The 24,868-nt window shown below is 39.7% G+C and overlaps 1 protein-coding gene across 4 annotated transcripts in view; it reads left to right on the top strand.

Moving 5' to 3' along the window:
* Positions 1–396: 396 nt before the first annotated feature.
* Positions 397–24,868, top strand: part of SPPL2A (signal peptide peptidase like 2A) — a 53,490-nt gene continuing 29,018 nt past the window's right edge. For 3 of the 4 annotated variants that reach the window (XM_061157147.1, XM_061157146.1, XM_061157145.1), the window contains exons 1-5: positions 397–681; positions 19,568–19,687; positions 19,999–20,181; positions 21,101–21,190; positions 21,664–21,797. In XM_061157147.1, the coding sequence (XP_061013130.1) occupies positions 412–681; positions 19,568–19,687; positions 19,999–20,181; positions 21,101–21,190; positions 21,664–21,797 (797 nt within the window). In that variant the 5' untranslated portion in view covers positions 397–411. Of the gene's footprint in view, positions 682–17,515; positions 17,549–19,567; positions 19,688–19,998; positions 20,182–21,100; positions 21,191–21,663; positions 21,798–24,868 lie in introns of those variants that run through there. The other variant, XM_061157148.1, reaches the window with a different exon arrangement.

Here is a 24,868-nt window from a genome sequence, read left to right as displayed (position 1 = left end):
ACATTTTCAAAAAGATCTCTCCTGGACAGCTGGGTGGATAATGGTCTGTGGGGAGTGGAAACTGAAACCAGTTTGGAGGAGAGAAACATCAGTGGCCTAGATCACAGCGATTCGGGAGAAGGTGACCCGATTTGGGACATAGCATGAGCGTGCCTAGGACTGCTGGAGAGCAGATGAGAAGACTCAGAGCTTGTAGGGTTCTGGCTCGAACACCTCGGTAGTTACTGGGGAAGAGAACAGACGCTCCGCGGCTTCAATGAAGGCCTTGGAAAAAGTCCCTTCGCCTGCCCGGACTTGGGGACAGTTCAGGTCAGGCAGCTGGAGAGAGACACGCCCAGACCCGCCGCCAGTGCCCGCCAGCGTCGGGAAGCTCCGGCAGCCTGGCGGGAGGCGCGCCGCCCCGCACTCCACATGGCCCGTGGGGGTTTCCGCGTCCTCCGGGCGGGGCCGGAAGAGGAAGTCGGCGCCGCAGCGGCGGCCCCAGCAGCCGCGGCGGCCCCAGTCGAGCGCCGCGGTCCGACCCTGTCCCGCCCGGCCACCGAGGCAGCGCCGCGACGGGCCCCGGAGCCTGCCCCGCTGAGCCCGCACGCGCCGCCGGCGCCCCCCGTCAGGTCGATGGGTCGGCAGCCGCCGCTGCCCCCCGCCGCGGCCGCGCTGCTCTGGGGCCTCCTGCTCCCTCTGGTAAGGGGGGCGGAGGGTTCTCGGGCCTCCCCGGGGCGGGGCCGGGCCCCCTCCTCCTCCCCCACCCCTCCCTGCTCCGGCTCGGCCTCCCTTCTCCGTCTCCTACGCGGCCTGCCGGCTTTTTTTCTTTCTTCCCCTGACTTCCTCGCTACTCCCTCTCCTTCCTGCCCCCATTCGTGTCGTTTGAGATCTCCCAGTACCTATCCCAGAGAAAGCTATCTGCCCAACCCCTAATACTATTTTGACCTTGATGCTTCTCTATAGGTTTTCACCGTTCCAGGCTATTTTTAATTGACCTCTGATTTTATTGTCCAGCCTTTCTTACAGCTGTTTAACCTTGACCACCCCACACCCCCCCGCCCAAGCCCTAACTCTGAAAGAAGGAAAAGTAGTATACCTGATCGCTGAATGTTCAGCGGTTCCAAGACTGCGCTTTAGTTTAGTTGCTCTTAAACAGATTCCCCCGCCCAGTGTTTCTGCTTCGTCTTAGGGTTCATTTGATTTCATGTCTGGGGTTTTTTGGTAATAATGCAAAATAACTTTTTAAAGAACACACCAGAGTAATTCTTTTAGTGGTTTTCAGTTCTCTGCCTAGTTTAAAGGCAAGGAGAGCCAGTTAAGTAACAGTAACAAATAAGTGTCCTCAAGTTTGTTTTCATAATTAGAGAAACGTAATAATGTCTTAAAATTCAACGCCAAGTAGTTGAAGCTTCAGTAAGTGGTTGGGCAGGGCACCGGTGTTGTCTGTTTCAGTTTTGTTTCTTGTAGATTTCCCGCAGGGAGTTTCAAGTTGGAAGCTTTCATGAGCTTTATATAGAATTGCTGCGGTGTATGTCTGTCTAGTTCTTTCCATTAGAATGTGTAACTTTTCTGAAATAGTGTATTTTGCTTACTCTCCAGTTTAAAGAATTACTACTAGTGAATGTATTCAATGTGAAAGTGTCTTTAACATTTATTGAAAAACCAGATTTAGAGCCCGAAGTGTCCTTGGTGTTTTCATAACTGCTAGGCAGTATTAGGAACGTGAATGAGGGAATGTATCTAAAAATTGTTAGGGATGGCATGTGGGGAGTAGGAGATAAAGAGACTAACAAAGCAGTAGTGTTGGTCTGAATCTTTGTTAAGATTTTGTTTACTTTGTAATTAGATGTGTCCAAAAGTTAATTCAGATGTATATACACATAAAACTATAACCGAGGTATGAAATTTTTTTTAGTGGTTTTGCACTCTTTTATTCGAACTTCTTAAACTAATTGTGAGAATATATACATGTGTATAAATTCCCACCTATCCTTTCTGAGTGCAAATTAATAATTAAACTAATAACAAGTACATCAGTTGCTCGTAAACTCACACTGAAATTCTTTTTTAATTAATTTATTTTAATAGAATAATTACAATATTGTGATGGTTTTTGCCATACATCAACATGAATCAGCCACAGATATACAGGTGTTGCTCCCATCCTGAACCCCGCTCCCCAAAATTCTTACTAAACTCACATCGAAATTCTTTTTCTTTTTCTTTTTTCGGAATCTTTTTAAAAGCTCTAATGCCTCTCACAAGAAAAATGTAAACAAACTTTTCATTTAATTTCAGGTGATTCGCAAATCTAAAAGTTTGTCCCAGTTCTAAATTGTAGCTAGTTTGTCTCTCCCATATTCTAGATGTTATTCTTTTCATATTACATGTATATATTTTGTCATATTTCAGTATATTAATCTTTGAGTTCAGTACTCCCTGGTTACAGGGTTGTTATGGGGATTTCATAACATTCTTTCACTCCACAAATAGTGTACACCTCTTATATGCAAGGAGCTGTGCTGGTAACTGAAATATACTTGACAGTATGTTTTTAAGTTGAAAAGATCTGTTCTAGTGCCAACTAGTAGTATTGATTTTCTATTTCTTATTGATTTCTCAGTGGATTTGTTTTCTTCTTCACTCTTTCTTCCTTTAATTTCCTGAAATGGTTTCTTGTTCCTTTCCTTTTCTGAAGAACTCAAAATAAATCTCACATCCTTTTTCTCAGCAGGGAGCTCTCTCTTCTGTTAACTGGATACCTAGTTCCTTTTCTTCTCTACTTTAACTTTTATTGTTGTTGTTGTTATTTTAACCATTTTCTCCCTGATGCCTTTGTTTACTCTTCCCTAGTTTTACAGCTCTGGTGCCCTCTCTTGAGTTCATTTGAATGAATGATGCCAGCTTAATCATTTCATTTCTTCTTTCTGGACTTTTGAAGCTGGCCCAATGGGGCCTCTCTTCTCTTGGTCATGTCAGAACAGAGTCATCATCCTCTTCTAGAAGCAGCACTTAATCTCCAGAAAGTGTCATATCTTTGTAGAAGAGGCAGAGTAAACCCTCTGGAAAGGCCCTTCAACATCTGAATGACCTTACTGTGTATCTTGCTCAAGCTACAGCAGGTCTGGCTGTTTTAATGATTTCTAAACCCGTTAAACATTTGAGTCTAGACATGAAAAGAGTGCCTGGCAGATAGTTAATTCTCTCTTGTCTTTGCCAGAATTCCATATTACATTTATCTTTCCTCAGTCTAGCTTCCACCACTAGCCCTGACTGTCACAAAGTTCTGTTTCAAAGAGAATGAGTGAAATGTAGCCTGCATCTGTTTTCTAAAATTGTTTCAAAGTTCTTTGAAGAATCCTGAGTCTTTCTCATAGTGTTTTATAAAAGTTCTATTCATGTTTTCATTACTTCAAATAATTTGAAGTGTCGTATTGATCTTGGGTGGTCTCAGCCTGCAGCAACTTGAGGCAGGATCTCCATTCCTGGCCAGAGATGGAGGTTGGGCAGCAGAGAGTGCTGCTACAAGGCAGCGCTAGAGAGAGTCCTACCACTAGACCAACAGAGCCAGTGGCAAGGCCCTGTCCTGTCAGCTGTGTACAAATGAATTTCCACATGGAAACGGAAAGTGGTGAAACAAGTGAAGTGTTTACTAGGAGGAAAAGGGTACGTGGACACACGGGTGGGCTCAGAGAGTCATGCCCTCGTGGTGGTTTGAAGTACTTTGATGGGGCATTTCTTCTGGATTTCCTTTGGCTAATTATCTTGCTTTTCCTGGTTCTGAGTCTGTATTTGGTATATATCTCAGGGTCCTCCCATGTGTCCAAGTGCATCTCTCAGCCAAGCTGGATTCTAGCAAAGAGGCCTATGGGTAGTTGACATCACTTACAATGGGGTAGTGGCCCCTCCCTTTTTGACCTCCAAAGAGCCTTTCTGCACATGTGTAGTCACAGACGTCTCCTTGACTTTGAGACAGAGGAATATGGGATCTTTAACTCTTATCTAGGTAGGTCCCAGCTTCCTCAGTCATCCTGATTTTATGGAGTTTCTGTCCACAGGGGAGAAACTATTCAGCCAGGGCCCATCTGTCTCCTTCCTGAAGTGATCATCAGGATCTCCAGCAGAAAACTCACTTGCTGTAATCTTCCTTCCTTTGATATACTATACCAACTCAAAGAATCTTCTTTAATCCCTTCCCTGTTAACTTCCTGAGGAAAGTAGTGTTCTTCTACCCAGCCTATCAGAGACATGCTGAACTGCTGTCATGAACTGAATTGTGTCTTCCCAAAATTCATATGTTGAAGCACCAACCCCCAAAGTTGATAGTATTTGGAGATGGGGCCTTTGGGAGATAATTAGGTTTAGATGAGGTCAGAGAGTGGGTTTCTTGTGATGGAGTTGGTGCCTTTATGAGAAAAGACACCAGGGAGCTCGCTCTCCCTGCATTCTCAGAATATAGCACCTACACATACATCTCCTTAGCATCTCAAAATAATCCTGAGAGGAGTTTCTGGAAGATTACAGTTTGTCCTAGACCATATAGAAAGTCACCAAAAAGAAGACTAGAACCCAGGCTTTCTAGACATCTTTTTATATTTTTTCACTAAATTTTTTTTTGTTTTGTTTATTTGTTTAATCAAAAATAGATCACAGGACTCATTGGATAAATTTGTGAATTTATTTTCATAAAAAAGGTATAAAGATAGGAGGAGTCATGTTTACTATGTATGTAATCATTTTTTATGATTACATTTAAATTTTATTAAAAATTTACCTGCAGTTGAATAGTTGAATCTGTTTATAGAAATCTAGACCATAAAGTCTTCAGGTATGGACACTTACCCTAAAATACTAACTAAAAAAAAAAAAAAAAATTGATTACTTTTAGACCAGAATTTGCCAAACATTACCATGTCCTGTGGACTTAAATCAACATGATTTATGGCTGGCCTTTTAGGCATTTGAGTTTATGAATTCTAGTGTAAATCGTAAATTCTGTAATAGTTAAGTAGTAATATTACTTAAGGAAAACCAAGGAGAAGTCTGGATCTAGGTAACAAATAGGATATAAGCCCCATGAAGGAGACATTTTTCCTGACTGATCTGCTGTCTCCCATAGCACCTCATAGACTGCAGAGTATTGAATGGATGAAATGGTTACCTTGTTACTTCCCTGCCCCCTAGTACATCTTAGCTTGTTACCTGTCCCCAGATTCTCCAAGTCTAAGGAATGATTCTGGGAATCTGCTTTCCCCACGGTGGCACACAGACTCTTGTGATTCTCTGTAAATCTCTGTTGGGTGTCCAAGCTTCCGTTGAGCCGCTAATGAGGTAAGTAAGATTTCACGTCATCTCTGAGGATCTTGGTCTGCTCAATCTCAGTGCAGCATTTCCATAAACCTCGAATCCTGGAAGTAGGAGTAGAAAGAACATAAGCTTGTCTTGATGATAGAATTTATTAGGGAGGAAAGAGGCGTAGAAAATATATAATAGTGAGTTAAAAATTACTTAGATCTGACTTTGGAACATCTATCATTCAGACACATAACCTCAATTCTGCCTTTCCTGTAGAGGTCATTTTAACTCTTACTGTGTTGCCGTTGACCTGAAACTCATAATCTGTGTAAAGAGGAAGACGTTTGTAAAGAAAATGATACCTTCTACATTGCTCTGATATAAGGGTAATGTGTGGATGACTGTTATTCCTGAGCATTTAACACTCAGTGATTACACTGTAACTTTTAATCTTTTGGTTTAGAAATAAAGTGTTTTTTTCTAATTGCTAGTTCTCATTTTAAATAAATTCTGTTTGTTAGCAAAACTTGCTCCAAACCTCCAGCCCTCACATGCAGTATCTGAAATTAGAGGAATAGTTTAATTTGTAGATTTTATGAAGAAAGATTGCAGGGGGAGTTAATGTGAGAGTTAGTCACATTCACGCATTGTCCTTTCAAACCAGAGGATTAAGTATATCTAATGGATAGCAATACAAATAATGTGAGACAGGTTTAATTGACAGACTGTGGAGGTGGGTGGGGGAGTTGGGACCCAGTGATACACATGCATAAGATTTTTGAGTGAACTTGTGGATGAAATGGTGGAACTGCTGGCCAAAATATGAGCATTGACTCTGCCAGCATACTGCAGTTATAGTGAGACTTTGACCTCTTAAGAAAATTCCTGGGAGTACCCCAGTAACATCTGGAAACCTGGTAAGTTTCACTGCTGTACATGATGAGATCTGTAGCCACATACTCTCTGTAGACAACATCAGAGCATCACTCGGAAGCTTGTTAGAAATGCATAATCATGGCCTCCTCCTAAGACCTGCTGGATCAGAATTTGGTTTTAATAGAACGTTAAATTCAGGAAGCACTGATCTATAATAAAGGATAAGAAATTGCTGCCCAAATTACAGCATAATCTCTAGGCAAAAAGAATCATGCTTGACTAATCTGTTAAGGCTTTTTGTTGTTATTGTTCAGTACCTAAATCGTGTCCGACACTTTGTGACCCCATGGACTGCAGCATGCCAGGCTTCCCTGTCCTTCACTATCTCCCAGAGTTTGCTCAAATTCATGTCCACTGAGTCAGGATGCCATCCACCCATCCCGTTCTTTGTTGTCCCCTTCTCTTCTTTCCTTCTATCTTTTCCAGCAAAAGGATCTTTTCTGAGTCGGCTCTTCACATCAGGTGGCCAGTTGGAGCTTCAGCTTCAGCATCAGTCCTTCCAATGAATATTCAGGGTTTATTTCCTTTAGGATTGACTGTTTAGATCTCCTTGCTGTCCAAGAGACTCTCAAGAATCTTCTCCAGCACCACAGTTCAAAAGCATTAGTTCTTTAGCACTCAGCCTTCCTTATGGTCCAACTCTCAATATCTGTACATGACTACTGGAAAAACCAAGCTTTGACCATATGGAACTTTGCAAAGTAACATGTTTGCTTTTTAATATGATGTCTATGTTTGTCATAGCTTTTCTTCCAAAGAGCAAGTGCCTTTAATTTCTTGGCTGCAGTCTCTGTCCCCATTGATTTTGGAGCCCAAGGAAATAAAAGCTATCATAGTTTCCACTTTTTCCCCATCTGTTTGCCATGAAGTGATGGGACTGGATGCCATGATCTTCATTTTCTGAATGTTGAGTTTTAAGCCAGCTTTTTCACTCTGCTCTTTCACTCTCATCAAGAGGCTCTTAGTTCCTTTTTGCTTTCTACCATTTGAGTGGTATCATCTGCATATCTGATGATATTTCTCCCAGCAATGATTCCAGCTTGTGCTTCATCTAGCCCAGCATTTCTCATGATGTATTTTACGTATAGCAGGGTGACAATCAGATTAGTCAAGCATGATTCTTATTGCCTAGAGATTATGCTCTAATCTGGGCAGCAGTTTCTTATCCTTTATTGTAGATCAGTGCTTCCTGAATTTAATGTTCTATTAAAATCAAATTCTGATCCAGCAGGTCTTAGGAGCAGGCCATGACAAGAAGTACAGCCTTGACGTACTCCTTTCCCAATTTGGAACCAGTCCGTTGCTCCCTACCTGGTCCTAAACTGTTGATTCTCAACCTGCATACAGGTTTCTCAGGAGGCAGAAAAAGCGGTCTGATATTCCCATCTCTTGAAGAATTTTCCAATTTTTTGTGATCCACAGAGTCAAAGGCTGTATCATAGTCATTGAAGCAGATGTTTTTCTGGAATTCCCTTGCTTTTTCTGTGATCCAGTGGATGTTGGAAATTTGATCCTCTGCCTTTTCTAAATCCAGCTTGTACATCTGGAAGTTCTTGGTTCACGTACCGTTGAAGCCTAGCTTGAAGGATTTTGAGCATTACCTTGCTAGCATGTGAAATGAGTGCATTTTTTGCAGTAGTTTGAATATTCTGTGACTTGCCCTTCTTTGGGATTGAAATGAAAACTGACCTTTTCCAGTCCTGTGGCCACTGCTGAGTTTTCCAAATTTGCTGGCATATTGAGTGCAGCACTTTTAACAGTATCATCTTTTAGGATTTGAAATAGTTCAGCTGGAATTCCATCACCTCCACTAGCTTTGTTCATAGGCTTTTTAAGGGAATTAAATATTTACAAGAGTAAAAGTTAACACTGTGTTTTTTAGAGCTTGATCTTGATCAGGTGAAAATGGACCAATTGGCAAACTGAAAAGATGGCATGGATTCATGGTGGTGTGCATGTTAGATAAAATTTTAGCTAGAGAATTGCTATTTTGAAAGGAATGTATGAAGACTTAAATTTGGAAAGTAGGTCCAGTGCTGCTAGATACCTTTTGAAGGAGAAAGATAGAAGGCAAACCAAATCTGTGAAACACAGTCAAAGAAGAATCCTCGAACTATGCTGTTCGCTTGGACAGGAATAGAAGGGCCTGTTTCCTAGATTAATATTGGGCTGGTGAGTCAGCATCAGGAGACCTTGTGAACAGAGGCCAGGAATACAAATGCCTGTGCTTGGGAGTACCAGGAGATTGGAATATAAAGCATGGATGTAGCCTCAAGAGACAGGGACATGAAGGTCAGTGCAAGACTGACTCAGTGTAAATACAATGATGAGCTACAGCTCTTTTTTTATGTCCTTCTGTTTAAGGTCTGATTGGTCTGGGAAAATGGGGAGATAGTGTACCTGCAAGGATGTGAGTATAGTATACTCTATTACAGTTGGGTTATTTGTTTAGACTTTCAGTAATCATTTGACTCTTGTCATACCAAAAGTTATTTAGGAGAAAAATGGTCAAAATAGGCAACTATAACATTAAGATAGACTTGGTCTTCCCAAGTCTGTGGTCTAGTGGTTAAGAATCCACCTGCCAATGCAGGAGACATGGGTTCGATCCCTGGCCCAGAAAGATGCCATGGAGCAGCTGAGCCTGTGCACCCCAACTCCTGAGCCAGTGCTCTAAATCCTGCAAGCATAACTACTGAGCCCACACCCCCTAGAGCCTATGCTCCACAACAGGTGAAGCCACTGCAATGAGAAGCCCAAGCACTGCAATGAAGAGTAGCCCCCACTCACTGGAGAAAACCCACAAGCAGCAACAAAGACCCAGTGCAGCCAATTAAAAAAAAAGAAACATTGTTTTGAAAAGAAGGTGATATGGAATATGATTGAAGTCAAGTGATCTGGATAAAGTAAATTTGGCAATGTTCATGAACAGTAGACATCCCATGAAGTTTTATGTGAGATAAATTTGAATCAGAAAAACAGGAAGTACTGCTTTACTGGTTCACACTGTGGTCAAGTAAACTTGCTTCCCTTGCACGTGAGCTCAAGCAAGATGTGGAATACAAAGACATGGATGTGAGACTGATGATTCAATGGCCATGAAGAACATTGACTCCACAACTAATGGTTGTAGGAACTGGCATTAAGATGGAACGTTTGGGGTAAGCATTTAGGAGCACTTGTCATAGGGAATGGAATTCTATGAAATTCTAGAGTCCTAGAAGTGGGGTTACTTGGAAGAGTGTAGGAGAGCTGGACTGTAAAAAAAAGCAGAGCACCAAAGAATTGATGCCTTCAAACTGTGATGCTGGAGAAGACTTCTGAAAGTTCCTTGGACAGCAAGGAGATGAAACCGGCCAATCCTAAGGGATCAACCCTGAGTAGTCATTGGAAGGACTGATGCTGAGGCTGAAGTTCCAATATTTTGGGTAGCTGGTGCGAGGAACTGACTCATTGGAAAAGACCCTAATGCTGGGAAAGACTGAGGGCAGAAAGAGAAGCATCAGAGGATCAGATGGCTGTATAGTATTAATGATGCAATGGACATAAACTTGGGCAAGCTTTGGGAGATGGTGAGGGACAGGGAGGCCTGACTTACTGCAGTCCGTGGGGTCACAAGGAGTCATACATGACTGGGCAACTGAACAACAGTAACACGGAAAAGATAAGTTCGAGGTTGGGATATTTAGGGTGTAGGAGGAATTAATTGGGTATTAGAGAAATTTGAGTAGTGGTAGGAGACCCATTCCCAGTATCATGGCAGGAAAGGAGTTAACAGTTAATGCAGAGATATATGTGGCCAATATTAATACTGGAGGGGGGTCTAGCTACATAAAGGAACTTGAAGGATAGCAGAGTTGAAAGATGGCTGGTCTGGGTTTTAGAGAGCTCTGTTCTAATCTGGTCCCCAAGACCACTTGATTTTGATCATTTTGGACCTGTTTGAGCTATGAAATAAAGGGACTAGATTTTGTTACCCTAAATCACTTCAAACTCTTGATTCTAAGCTTCTTACTAAGAGGATATTTTCATTACTGGTTGAAAATATAAACATTTTTTAAGAGTTGTGTCAAGTCACAGAAGACCAGCCCACAAGTGATTACAAAGGAGAATTCAGATGTTTTGAAGCATGTGTCTAACTGGCAAGCTGTAAAGGAAGGTGTCCTTCCACCATAGGGTCTTTCTCAGGTGATCTAGTACTAGCATGGGTGGACCACCAGTCTCACCTGATTTGATATTTGTGATGTTTGAAGGGACACTGCGTTTCAGGCCTCTATGCTTCCCAACGTATTTGGCCCACAGTGATGTGGTTTCTGCCAGTTGGCCCATGAACTACGTGGTTTTGAACTGTGTGCGTCTGCTTATACTTGGATTTCTTTCAATACGTATACTATGCTTGTGATCCACAGTTGGTTAAATTTGTGTGGAAGCAAATCTGTGGGATAGGAACATACCTGGCTTTCGTTATCTGTCCTGGAACCAATCTCGCTCAGTTACTGAGGGATGACTGCGCTCTTGTTCCCTTATTGCTTTTGCTGCGCAAGGTTGAGTCCATAGAGCAGCAGCAGCAGGATCACCTAACAATCACCTGCATTGTTAGAAATGCAGAATCTCAGATTCCACCCAGACCCACTGAATCAGAACCTGCATTTTAATATGATAACTAAGTAATTTGTATGCACATTAAATCTTGAGAAGCACCATCCACATAGCTTTGGTTTTGTGATTATTGTTGTTCTTTAGTCACTAAGTCGTATCTTTGACTCTTTTTGCAACCCTCTGGACTGTGTAACCCACTAGGCTCCTCTGTCCCTGCAAGAATAGTGGAGTGGGTTGCCATTTCCTTCTCCGTACAGCTGCGGTACTCAAACTTTTTAACAAGCATCAAAATTTCCATAAGGGCTTATTAAAAGTAAACTTCTCAGTGTTTCTGATTCAGTAGATCTTGGAATAGGGTCCAAGAATTTGCATTTCCTGCACCCTGAAGTGAAAAGTGAAAGTGTTAGTCGCTCAGTTGTGTCTAGCTCTGCAACACCATGGGCTGCAGCCCACCAGGTTCCTCTGTCCATGGAAATTCTCCAGGCAAGAATACTGGAGTGGGTAGCCATTCCATGCTCCAGGAGATCTTCCCAACCCAGGAACTGAACCTAAGTCTCCTGTGTTACAGGCGGACTTTCTTTACCATTTGAGCCACCAGTGAAGCCCTTCCAACGGCCTAAGAACCACTAAAGCTTTTACTAGAGACACTGTCTTTAATCATATTCTGTTTGTGATTATCTGTCTCAGGTTTGTTTTTAATCTTCCCAACAAGACTATAATTGCTTATTTAGTGTTTCTTGGGGGGAGGGAGCAGCTTTATTGAGATATAATTTATATACCGTAAAATTCACCCACTCAGAGTGAACAATTCAGTGGCTTTTAAAATATTTACAGATAGGTGCAACCATTACTACAGTCAATGTTAAAACATTGACATCATCTCAAAAAGAAACCAAATAGGTAGAGCACAGAGGATTTTTAAGATAGTGAAACTATTTCTTTTTCCATGTGATACTGTAATGGTGGATGCATGGCATTATATATTTGTCAACCAATAGAATATAAAACACCAGGGGATACTGTAAATGTAAACTTGGACTTTGGGTGGTAATGAATTGTCAGTGTAGATTCATAGATGGTAACAAATGTTAATAACAGAGGTTGGAGGGAGGCTATGAGTTTGTGTGGTAAGGAAAGATGTAGGAACACCATACTTCCTGCTCAGTTTTGCTGTGACCCTAAAGGTGATCTGAAAAATAAAGTCCATTTTAAAAAAAGGAAGAAAGAAAGAAACTTTCTTGATAGTGATAGTGTAGCTATCACTCCCATTCTCACCTTCTACCAAGCCCTGCTGCTGCTAAGTCACTTCAGTCGTGTCCGACTCTGTGTGACCCCATAGACAGCAGCCCACCAGGCTCCTCCGTCGCTGGGATTCTCCAGGCAAGAACACTGGAGTGGGTTGCCATTTCCTTCTCCAGTGCATGAAAGTGAAAAGTGAAAGTGAAGTCGCTCAGTCGTGTCTGACTCCTAGTGACCCCATGGATTGCAGCCTACCAGGCTCCTCCATCCATAGGATTTTCCAGGCAAGAGTACTGGAGTGGGTTGCCATTGCTTTCTCCCCTGCCAAGCCCTAAGCAACCGCTAATCATCTTGTATTTCTCCTGCATGGTACAAGTACATGGCAAGGTGCTAGATATATTATTAATAGTAACAGTTATCATTTATTATGAGCTTAATATGTGTTAACAGTTGCATGATCTAACTTAATCATTGTGACAGCTCTGTGAGGTCTGGACATTTTTGTCGTACCAAAGCTGAAGAGGGAATTCCCTGGCAGTCCAGTGGTCAGGACTCGGTGCTTTTATTGCCAGGGCCCATATTCAGTCCTTGGTTGGGGACCTAAGATCCCTCAAGCCATGCACCACCACGCCTCCCCACCCCAAACAATCTAATGATGACACCCAGAACAGGTTAAATGACTTGTAACCTAGCCAGTAAATGGTGAACTGCCATTCTATCCCAGACCTATACTTCCAAAAACACATGAAGTCTATTGTTGATAAACTCAATGTTCAAAGCTGTATAATCTCTTATGAGAAATTTTACCGAGCTATTAAATTGTAGTGGAAATGCTTAAATTGTTTGGGTATATTAGCTTGTTTAAGAAATTTACTGCATGTTCCATAACCAATACTAACTATTCTACAGTTATGTGTGGGCATACTTTCCTCTCTTATACTAATCTTCCATTAAAATTTGTGTTTTACTTTGCTGCTGCTAAGTCACTTCAGTCGTGTCCGACTCTGTGCGACCCCATAGACGGCAGCCCACCAGGCTCCCCCGTCCCTGGGATTCTCCAGGCAAGAACACTGGAGTGGGGTGCCATTGCCTTCTCCGTGTTTTACCTTAGTAATTCCCATATCAGTTTTGCTTATGTCAATAGTAGTTTTCTACCATCGTAGGAAGATTGTAGTCCCTCTGTAGCAATAAGTGTTTCTCATAGTTGGACATCTTTGTATTTTCTTATACTTTTAAACTTTTTAAAAAATCCCTTAGCTTTTGTAATTATAAAAGTAATACTGAGTATCATACATATTTTTACATACATACATACAATACCATATTTTGTGTAAAAGAATATAGTGTATATGTATCAATATGGAAAATCTGACATATAAAATTTAAATTTTATGGCTTAAAGACTTAAATATAAGACATGACACTTTAATACTCTTATGAAGAGAACATAGACAAAATATTCTTTGACATAAACTATACCAGTGTTTTCTTTGGTCAGTCTCCCAGGGCAATAGAAATAAAAGCAAAAATAAACAAATGGGATCTGACAAACTTACAAACTTTTGTACATCAAAGGAAACCATAAACAAAATGAAAAGATGAACCTATGGACTGGGAAAAAGTATTTGCAAATGAAGTGACCTGTAGAGGTTTAATTTCCAAAATATACAAATAGCTCATGCAGCTCAGAAACATTAAAACAAACAACCCAGTTGAAAAATGGGCAGAAGAGGTAAATAAACATTTCTCCAAAGAATACATATAGGCTAACATACAATTACATGAAAAGATTCTCAACATTGCTAATCATTAGAGAGTAAGTAAGTAAAGTCGCTCAGTTGTGTCCGACTCTTTGCGACCCCATGGACTGTAGCCTACCAGGCTCCTCTGTCCATGAGATTTTCCAGGCAAGAGTGCTGGAGTGGGTTGCCATTTCCTTCTCCAGGGGATCTTCCCGACCCAGGGATTGAACCCGGGTTCCAGCATTGCAGACAGACAGTCTGAGCCACCAGGAAGCCCATAATTATTAGAGAACCGCCAATCAAAACTACAGTGAGGTACCTCTTTACCCCAGTCAGAATGACCATCATTAAAAAGTCTACAAATAGCAAATACTGGAGGGAGTGTGGAGAAAGGGGAACCCTCCTACACTGTTGTTAGAAATGTAAATTGGTGCAACCACTATGGAAAACAGCATGGAGGTTCCTCAAAAAACTAGAGTTGCTATATGATCCTGCAACCCCACTCCTGGGCATATATCCAGAGAAAACTATGATTCAAAAAGATAATTGCCATTTCTTACTCCAGGGGATCTTCCTGACCCAGGGATCGAACCCATGTCTCCTGCATTGGTAGGCAGATTCTTTACCACTGAGCCACCTGGGAAGCCCAAAAAGATACATGCAATGCAATATTCATAGCAGCACTATTTACAGTAGCCAAGACATGGAAGTAGCCTAAATGTTCATTCACAGATGAGTGGATAAAGAAGATGTGGTACATATAAACAACAGAATACCTCTCAGCCATGACAGAGTGAAACAATGCCATTTGTATCAACATGGGTGGACCTAGATTATACTAAGTAAGTCAGAAAGAGAAAGACAGAGTGATATCACTCACATGTAGAATCTAAAATATGATAAAAATGAACTTATCTGTGACACAGAAACAGACTCACAGACATAGAGAATAGACTTGCTTAGCGGAAGGGGTGTCGAGGAGGAAAGGACTGGGAGTTTGTAATTAGCAGATGCAAACTATTACATATAGGATAGACCACAAAGTCTTGTTGTATAGCACAGGGAACTATATTCAATATTCTCTAATAAATCATAATGAAAAAATATGTATATATATGTAGAACTGAATCACTTTACTGTAGAAATTAACTCTGTTATAAATCAATTATACTTCAATAAAATAAATTTTTAAAAATAAATTTTAGAAAAGCTATACAGTAGTATATATAATATGATTCCATATGTGCAAAACAAACCATGTATATATTTGAGATCTATCTATCTATCTTAAATATTCATATATAGTATCTGGAAAGACATGAGAAAAGCCCCTAAGGGGTGACTGTGGGCAGGATGGCAAGAGAGGGATTTCATACCTTTTTGTTTTCTTTGATTGTGTTTTCCTTTTTTAATTTTCTCTTTCCAGTCTTTTTACATCTTCATCTTTGCTTTTGTTTTCCTCTTTTTTTTTTTTTTTAAACAAGCTGGCATGTGTCTCTGTCATTCTTTAAGTTTACATAAATGTACAGGTACATATAGGGAGCTTTGTTTTTATAAAAATAGGAAACATTGTAAATATATTTCTGGAATTTGCTTTTCTCACTATGGATATGTATTTCTACAAGTAAACCAAGTTCGTTCTTTTTAAAGCTGTGTACAATACATACCATAATGTAATGGATCCTCATCTGTAGAAGATGTTTTTTGTTTTTGCTATAACAGATAATATTGCAGTGAATATCCCTGGACGTTTATCTTTCTACAATCTTGTGCATTGTGTAATATTAATACAACTAGGATATGAATCAGTGAATTATATATATTAAAAAATGTTTGATTGAGGAGGTGGGAGGAAGGCTCAAGAGAGAGGGAATATATATGCACATGTAGCTGATTCACTTTCTTGTGATGGCAGAAACTAAACAACATTATAAAGCAACTCTATCCCAATAAAAAAAGTTCGATTGATATTGCCAATTGTCTGTTGTAAAGGTTATACCCACTTCAGCAGCCTTAGACACAGTTAAAACCAAGTCAGTCAGTTCATTCCCTTAGTCGTGTCTGACTCTTTGTCACCCCATGGATTGCAGCACGCCAGGCTTCCTTGTCCATCACCAACTCCTGGAGCTTGTTCAGACTCACGGCCATTGGGTTGGTGATGCCATCCAACTGTCTCATCCTCTGTCGTCCCCTTCTGCTTTCAGTCTTTGCTAGCATCAGGATCTTTTCCAATGAGTCATTTCTTCACATGAGGTGGCCAAAGTATTGGAGATTCAGTTCCAGCATCAGTCCTTCCAAGGAATATTCAGGACTGATTTCCGACTGGCTGGATCTCCTTGCAGTCCAAGGGACTCTCAAGAATCTTCTCCAACACCACAGTTCAAAAACATCAATTCTGCAGCCCTCAGCTTTCTTTATGGTCCAACTCTCACATCCATACTGAGAAAAACAATAGCTTTGACTAGTCGGCAAAGTAATGTCTCTGCTTTTTAATAAGCTGTCTAGGTTGGTCATAACTTTTCTTCCAAGGAGCAAGTGTCTTTTAATTTTATGGCTGCAGTCACTATCTGCAGTGATTTTGGAGCCCAAGAAAATAAAGTCTGTTACAGTTTCCATTGTTTCCCCATCTATTTGCCATGAAATGATGGGACCAGATGCTATGATCTTAGTTTTTTGAATGTTGAGTTTCAAGCCAACTTTTTCACTCTCCTCTTTCACTTTCATCAAGAGGCTCTTTAGTTTTTCTTTGCTTTCTGCCATAAGGGTGGTATCATCTGCATATTAATATTTATTAATATTTCTCCCTGCAATCTTGGTTCCTGCTTGTGCTTCATCCGGCCTGGTATTTCATATGATGTACTCTGCATATAAGTTAAATAAGCATGGTGACAGTATACAGCCTTGATGTTCTCCTTTCCCGATTTGGAACCAGTCTGTTGTTCCATGTGTAGTTCTAACTGTTACTTCTTGACCTGCACACAGATTTCTCAGGAGGTAGGTCAGGTGGTCTGGTATTCCCATTTGTTGAAGAATTTTCCACAGTTTGTTGTGATCCACACAGTCATAGGCTTTCGCGTAGTCAATAAAGCAGAAGTAGATGTTTTTCTGGAACTCTCTTGCTTTTTTGATGATCCAGCAGATGTTGGCAATTTGATCTCTGGTTCCTCTGCCTTTTCTAAATCTAGCTTGAACATCTGGAAGTTCTCAGTTCATGTACTATTGAAGCCTGCCTTGGAGAATTTTAAGTATTACTTTGATAGCGTGTGAGATGAGTGCAATTGTGTGGTAGTTTGAACATTCTTTGGCCTTGCCTTTCTTTGGGATTGGAATGAAAACTGACCTTTTCCAGTCCTGAGGCCACGCTGAGTTTTTCCAAATTTGCTGGCATATTCACAGCAGCACTTTCAGAGCATCATCTTTTAGGATTTGAAATAGCTCAACTGGAATTCCATCACCTCCACTAGCTTTGTTTGTAGTGATCCTTCATAAGACCCACTTGACTTCGCATTCCAAGATGTCTGGCTCTAGGTAGGTGATAACATCATTGTGGTTATCTGGGTCATGAAAATCTTTTTGTATAGTTCTTCTGTGTATTCTTGCCACCACCTCTTAATATCTTCTGCTTCTGTTAGGTCCATACCATTTCTGTCCTTTATTGACCCTGATGCTGGGAAAGATTGAAGGCAGGAGGAGAAGGGGATGACAGAGGATAAGATGGTTGGATGGCATCACCGACTCGATGAACATGAGTTTAAGTAAGCTCCAGGGGTTGGTGATGGACAGGGAAGCCTGGCGTGCTGCAGTCCATGGGGTCGCAAAGAGTCGGACACGACTGAGTGACTGAACTGAACTGAACTTGCATGAAATGTTCCCTTGGTATCTCTCATTTTCTTGAAGAGATCTCTAGTCTTTCCCATTCAATTGTTTTCCTCTATTTCTTTGCATTTATCACTGAGGAAAGCTTTCTTATCTCTCCTTGCTATTCTTTGGAACTCTGCATTCAGATGGGTGTATCTTTCCTTTTCTCCTTTACCTTTAGCTTCTTTTATCTTTCCTTTTTCATTTGCTTTTGGTTAAAACCAAATCCTGATTTAAATACAGTGCTTTCCAAAAGGAGCTTAGGAGAATGACTGGTTCTGATCTGTGACAGGTAAAGGATAAATTCAGCCTAGAAACAAGGAAGTCCTCAAAGACTAATGGGGTCTTGTCAAAAGGATAAAACAAGCAAGGTGGAAGAGGCCATATTTGCAAACTGACCAAATTGGGCATAGCTTGAACATCAAACAATCCCAAACAATAGATTCAGTAAGAATTTCAACAGATCAGTCCACCTCTGCTGTCAGAATCCATTCACAGCCACCAAGTATTTAGCTGAACGAAAACTGCATTTCTTTTTTCCAGAAATAATTTCCTTATGTAACATTTTATGTAATCTGATGGCATGTTTGAAGAATTCCTTACACTTGCTTAGATCCATAAGCTAAGGAAGTCCCAAGTATGCCAGAAAGCCCTCAAATCCCAAATGTTCACAGGAGATTTTAGGTAGGAGAGCATGGATTAGAACATTTCTGTACTTCTTAGATATTTAGATTGACTTATTTGTATTTACCAAAATTACAAATTTACAAAATTAATAGGTCAAAAATGGTCAAATAGCAGCAATTTCTTGTTGGTGCATGCTTTAGTGGCAGAGGCTTAGTAGTACATCATCTTTAACTGCCAAACAATCTTTTTTCTCCCTTTGGTTGTAGCGTAAGATTTTCTCAAAGGAGAGAGGAAGGATCTGGATTGATCCAAGTTTAAAGGGAATTGTGATGTGGAGTAGTATTGTAGTTGTCTTGGGCTGTTTCTTCATATCACAGGTTCCACTCCCATCCCCCTACCCCCATGTACTATGGTTATTCGTTTAGTCACTTATTACCTCTTGTCTCTCTTCTTTCTCAGTAGTGGGAAATGAGGCGTAAGGAAAGAACATTCTTCTAGATCTTCTTTTTTCACTTTAAACTCTAGATTGGTCTTTTTGAATAGATTTTTTGCAGGGTCTTGAAAACTTGAGATTTCTAGTTTCCCTGGTTCATTTCCAAAGATAGCACTTAGAAGTTTACCCTGCAATGCAGGAGACACGTGGAAGATCCCACATGCCACAGAGTACCTAAGCCCCTGTGCCACAAGTACTGAGCCCACATGTGGCAACTACTAAAGCCTGCATCCCTCCAGCCCGTGCTCTGTCACAGGAGAAGCCACTGAATGAGAAGCCTGCACCCTGCAACTGGAGAGCAGCTTCAGCTTGCCACAACCACACAAAAGCCTGCCAGCCACAAAGACCTAGCACAGCCAAAAATAAAAGGGGAAAAAATTTTTTTTTAAAGTTTACCCTAGTAACTCATAGAATATGGAAGGTAACATAGGTTAAGGGATTTCAGGTGCATTGTCTTTTATAGAATATGAATAATGAAATAATAACTCATGAGAGATTGGGAAGTAAAGTTTCAGGGTGTGAAGGGAGTGTCGAAGTTATGACATCATAACAAGATTCCTCCCTGGGATATGGCCCTTATAAAAACGGCCATTAAGAAAGTGACTTCCTTAAAGAATGTTTTCTGATGTAAAGAATGTTTCATGTACAGTTTTACTATTTCCTCAAAGAAGTTCATTGGAGGACCTTACCCCTTAAGGAAATGTGGTCAAACCTGTATATAAATAGTTTTATTAAAATCCTTAGTTCTTGGCAAGCTGAATCATTGCCACCGTGAAAATTATTGTTTGTGTCCCAGACAGCTGCTCACGAAGCAATCCTCCATGCCTCTGGAAATGGCACACCTTCACCATCTAAGGACTACTGCATGCTATATAACCCTCACTGGACATCTCTTCCAAGTACCTTAGAAAATGCAGTAAGTAAATCACAGTTTCTATTTATTTATAACAAAATAATGAATGGTGAGAATGAGTGGTTATAATGTTTCAGTATGTAACCTAATTATAATGTTATGATTAATAAATATTTATTGCTTTTGCTTTAGTATTTTTCTCTTTATGAGAAAAACAAGTTATAAAATTAAAAAATACCTACCTCAAAGCCTGATTGTCATCAAATGTTTCTAGTTTAAAGGAACTTTGTGTTAAACCAATGTTGATACTCTCTTTGAATGCCTTTAGGGTGAAATATGATATATATAATATTAAAGATATTTCTTCTTTCCAGACTTCCACTAGTTTGATGAATCTGACTACCACACCACTCTGCAACATTTCTGATATTCCTCCTGATGGAATAAAGAACAAAGCAGTTGTGGTACAGTGGGGAACCTGCCATTTTCTGGAAAAAGCCAGAATTGCACAAACAGGAGGTGCTGAAGCTTTGTTGGTTGCCAATAACAGTGTCCTAGTAAGTTATTAAACTATAATAACTTTTTTTGAGTTCTTGATATCAAATTTTATAGGAACTGAACTATATTCTTTGTGTGTGGTTTGGGGCTGAGTGTTTTGGGAGGTTTTTTGGGTTTTGTTTTAAACTTTTTGTTTTTCATTGGGATGTAGCCGATTAACAAACAATGTTGTGGTAGATTCTGAACAGTGAAGGGTCTCAGTTCAGATCAGTCACTCAGTCGTGTCTGACTCTTTGCGACCCCATGGACTGCAGCACGCCAGGCTTCCCTGTCCATCACCAACTCCCAGAGCTTACTCAAACTCATGTCCATCATGTCGGTGATACCATCCAACCATCTCATCCTCTGTTGTCCCCTTCTCCTCCCACCTTCAATCTTTCCCAGCATCAGGGTCTTTTCCAATGAGTCGGTTCTTCGCATGAGGTGGCCAGAGTATTGGAGTTTCAGCTTCAGCATCAGTCCTTCCAATGAATATTCAGGACTGATTGCTTTAGGGTTGACTGATTGGGGTCTCAGCCATACATATACATGTATCCATTCTCCCCCAAATTCCCCTCTCATTCAGGCTGCCACATGACATTAAGTAGGGTTCCCTGTGCTATAGGGGCTGAGTTTTGAATAATATGATGGTAGTATTCTTAAACATTCTGGATATGAGAGGTGTTTAATTGGAAAATTTTGTTTCTTTTCCATTCCTAGAATAGACAAGATATGTTAGGAATGTGTGTGTGTGTGTATAAAATAGCAGTTTAAATTTATGCTGAAAAGATTCCAGTTTGAATCCTTTTTAATATTATAATATTAAGAAAAAACACATGAAACATTGTTTTATAACTTTAAAGAGATATTTGTATTTAATGAATAATTTTTACTTTACTAGTAGTTCATAAGTTTTCATAATATGTTTTTTTTTTTTAGTTTCCTCCCTCAGGGAACAAATCTGAATATCTTGATGTGAAAATATTGATTGCATTTATAAACCACAAAGACTTTAAAGATATGAAGCAGGTAAATTAATAATTATCTGTTAGATAAAGTTTATAAATAGTACAATTTTGTGCTTTAAACCACTGATATTTAAATTATTATATGTGTTCCATTTGCTAGTAAGATGGAACTTGCTAGTTTCATTCAAGTCTTATTCAGCCCCTCCCCATTTAGCGCAAGGTGTTTCAGAGTCTTGATGTTTGAGAGGATATTTCTTTGTTTCAACCTCTTTAAAATCTTTGTGTCATCTCATTTATCTTAATTTTAAATCCTTGAACACAATGTCAATGTGTGAAACACCACACTTTTGCTTTTAATAAAGCAAAGCCTCATAATTTTGACAAGAGACTGTATTGTGTTGTCAAAATAATTCTGTTATTCTTGACTGTCTTATATATCCTGTCCATTCCAGAATGAAATTGGAATATTGCTTCCATACTCTATAGTAAAAAGAAAGTGAATTCCAGTGTATTAACTGTTATTTTGCATTTCAGACTCTCGGAGATAACATTATTGTGAAAATGTATTCTCCATCGTGGCCTAACTTTGACTATACTATGGTGGTTATTTTTGTAATTGCTGTATTCACTGTGGCATTAGGAGGATACTGGAGCGGGCTAATTGAATTGTAAGCTTAATTAAACTTCATTGTTTTTAAGATAAAGGGTTAAAAAATTATTGTCTTTAATCATTTTATCATGTAACAACACTTAAAGTTCTACTTGTTCTCAGAATATAGTGCTGACAACGTTAGATTGTAGGTTTGTCCTCACATAAATCTTTAACTTTTCACTGAGAAGAAGAAAGTCGTAGGTTCCTCTTGTTCTTCTGCTGGCAAGCAAACATTGAAATTTCACCAAAGTCTCTTAAATTAAAATGTTTAATTACCTCACCCAGAAAAGGTGGAGATAGTTAGCATCCTAATGTACCTATTCGCTTAGATTGAAAGAAAATAAACAGGGTGGGAATTTTTTCAGCTCCTCCTGAGTTGAATCATTACAATATGACCTCACCATTCTAGTCAGTGCTTTAGGAATTGGATATTAATTAAGCATGTCCGTATTTTAATTTAAATATAGAAATTTCAAAAGTACATGAAATTTGGACTTGTCTATTTAGTAACAACCTAAACCCAGTGTTCTTACAGTTATGCACCTTTTGCTATAGATTAAAGGCAGTGTGGAGAAGGCAATGGCACCCCACTCCAGTACTCTTGCCTGGAAAATCCCATGGACGGAGGAGCCTGGTAGGCTGCAGTCCATGGGGTCACTAAGGGTCGGACACGACGGAAGCGACTTAGCAGCAGCCAAGGCAGTGTAGTTTAGAAGAATCAGTTCATTTTCTTAACTCTGAGTAAAAAATTGTGCTCAGAGCACATTATTTTATGCATAAAGGACAATATGTTCACCTTGTGAATTGATCTGTAGATTCCACTAAAAAGGGCTTATTTGACACCAGCTAAAGCTAATAAGCTTATTTGTAATTTCTTAAAATACTAAAATTTGATTGACTTACAGTAAGAGAAATCTAACAAGCATAGATTCCTAGAATATTGAGCTTAAAATATTTTACATATTTGGAAAACACATTTCAGCATGTGTTAGTCACATGTCTTCACATAAGTAAGCATTATATTTTTCACTATTAATCTTTATAAAGCCTAGTATGGAAGATCTCCAAAATCATTTTCTAGATTGTATGGTAAAATGTTATAATTTCTGAAAAGCTGCTGATTCATTGAAAATGTTTTTCCACTTAACAAAGATTCTCACTGTACTTACATTATTATGTAAACTATTTCTTTTCTAGAGTAGTGCTGCTCAGGCTGTAATGTGAATACAAACTGTCTTGAGATCTCATGCAGTTCAGTTCAATCGCACAGTCGTGTCCGACTCTTTGCGACCCCATGAACCGCAGCACACCAGGCCTCCCTGTCCATCACCAACTCCTGGAATCCACCCAAACCCATGTCCATTAAAATTTTTAAAAATGAAGATTTAGTAGGCTTGGGGGTGAATGCTGAGATTCTGCATTTTTTGACAAACTGGTCCATGGGCTTTGAGTTAGCAAGGCAAGCTTAATGTACCTGTCAGGACGGTCTCCTCCTCAAGAAAATTGGATGTGGGAGAGCAGTACATACAAGTTGACTTAATCATAAAACATGATGATGGACAAAAACAAAAATTGTATTGCCTTCAGTAACTAGGTTGGGAGAAGAGAGATCTTTTACCTGCAGAGTTAAGGATTTTGAAATTGAAGTGACCGATTCTGAAAGTAAGATAAGGATAGAAAAAACTAAGTGTGTATGTTGTGGTTGGGAGTGACAGTATAGAGAAAGAGTATTAATCAATGATAAAATGGGAAAAGTTTCATAAAAAGTAGAGTTATTGACATAAGACCATTTACAACAGCATGGCTGGATTTTGAAGGTATTACTTATGCTAAGTAAGTCGGACAAAGATAAATACCTGAACATCTCATTAATGTGTGGAATCTTTAAAAAAATGAACTCATAGATGCAGAGAACATTTTGGTGGTTACCAGAGGTGGGGAGGTGGAGGGTGGGAAAAATGGGTGAAGGTGTTCAAAAGGTACGGACTTCCAGTTATAAAATAAATAAGTCCTGTAGATGTACAACATACTGACCATAGTTAATGATTCTGTCCTGCATATTTGAAAGTTGCTAATAAAGTAGTTCTTAAAAGTTCTCCTCACAAGAAAAAAAAAATCTTTTTAACTCTGTGCTGATGGGTGTGAACTAAACTTATTGTAGTAATCATTTTGCAATATATACAATTATCAAATCATTGTGTAATACACCTGAAATTAATGTTATATGTCTTCTATATCTTAATTTAAAAAAATAACACAGGAACAATTATTTAGCAAGTAAAGAGAGTTAGGCTGAAAGAGAAGGGAAAAGAGAATATGGCTTAGGGAGGGAAAAGTTTACCAGAACAGGACCTCATAACCCAGAATTAACCTGCCAAATGAAAGATGTACTTTATGCAAAAATGAAAAATGCCTTGATTCAGTATAAAGACTTTTCAGTAGAGAGTTAAACTCCTGTTATAATGAGCCCTCATATAACTGGTGAAGAAGAAAATGGCCACCTACTCCAGTATTCTTACCTGGAAAATCCCAGGGATGGAGGAGCCTGGCACACTACAGCCCATGGGGTCTCGAAGAAGTCAGACACAACTGAGCAACTGAGCATGCATGCATATAACTGGTCCTCATCATAAACTCAAGATGACAGGAAAGAAAGCTTAGCTTCCTATTGCCTGTGGCTCTCGACCTGATTTGAATACAGTTTTTTAAAAAAAGATGAGTTGTATTATTTTAACATGATATAAACCTAGAATATATTTTCCTTCAATAAATTACCTGGTATAAACTGAATATGAATATATAGCCTTTTGGTTATTGTGCCTTATATGGGTTCTGTGATAGAAATGTCCTTAAATAAATGTTTGCAATGGATTTGTCCAAAGGTGGGCATGTTTACCCACTCAGGTACCACTTTTGTTGAAACTCTGTTAATGCGCTGTCATCTGGTGCTATATTTTGAGGGAGGTACTGTGTGTTCCTCCTCAAACCTCCCTGCTCCTTTCCCAGGCAGCCTCCCTAGAGTCACAGATGTGTAGAATAGTAACCATCTTGATATGCAGTTTTCTCATAAAGTAGCATGTTGATAAA

Source organism: Dama dama, chromosome 12 (assembly GCF_033118175.1).
Source record: "Dama dama isolate Ldn47 chromosome 12, ASM3311817v1, whole genome shotgun sequence".
NCBI lineage: Eukaryota > Metazoa > Chordata > Mammalia > Artiodactyla > Cervidae > Dama > Dama dama.
This window is presented reverse-complemented; position numbering and strand designations above follow the sequence as displayed.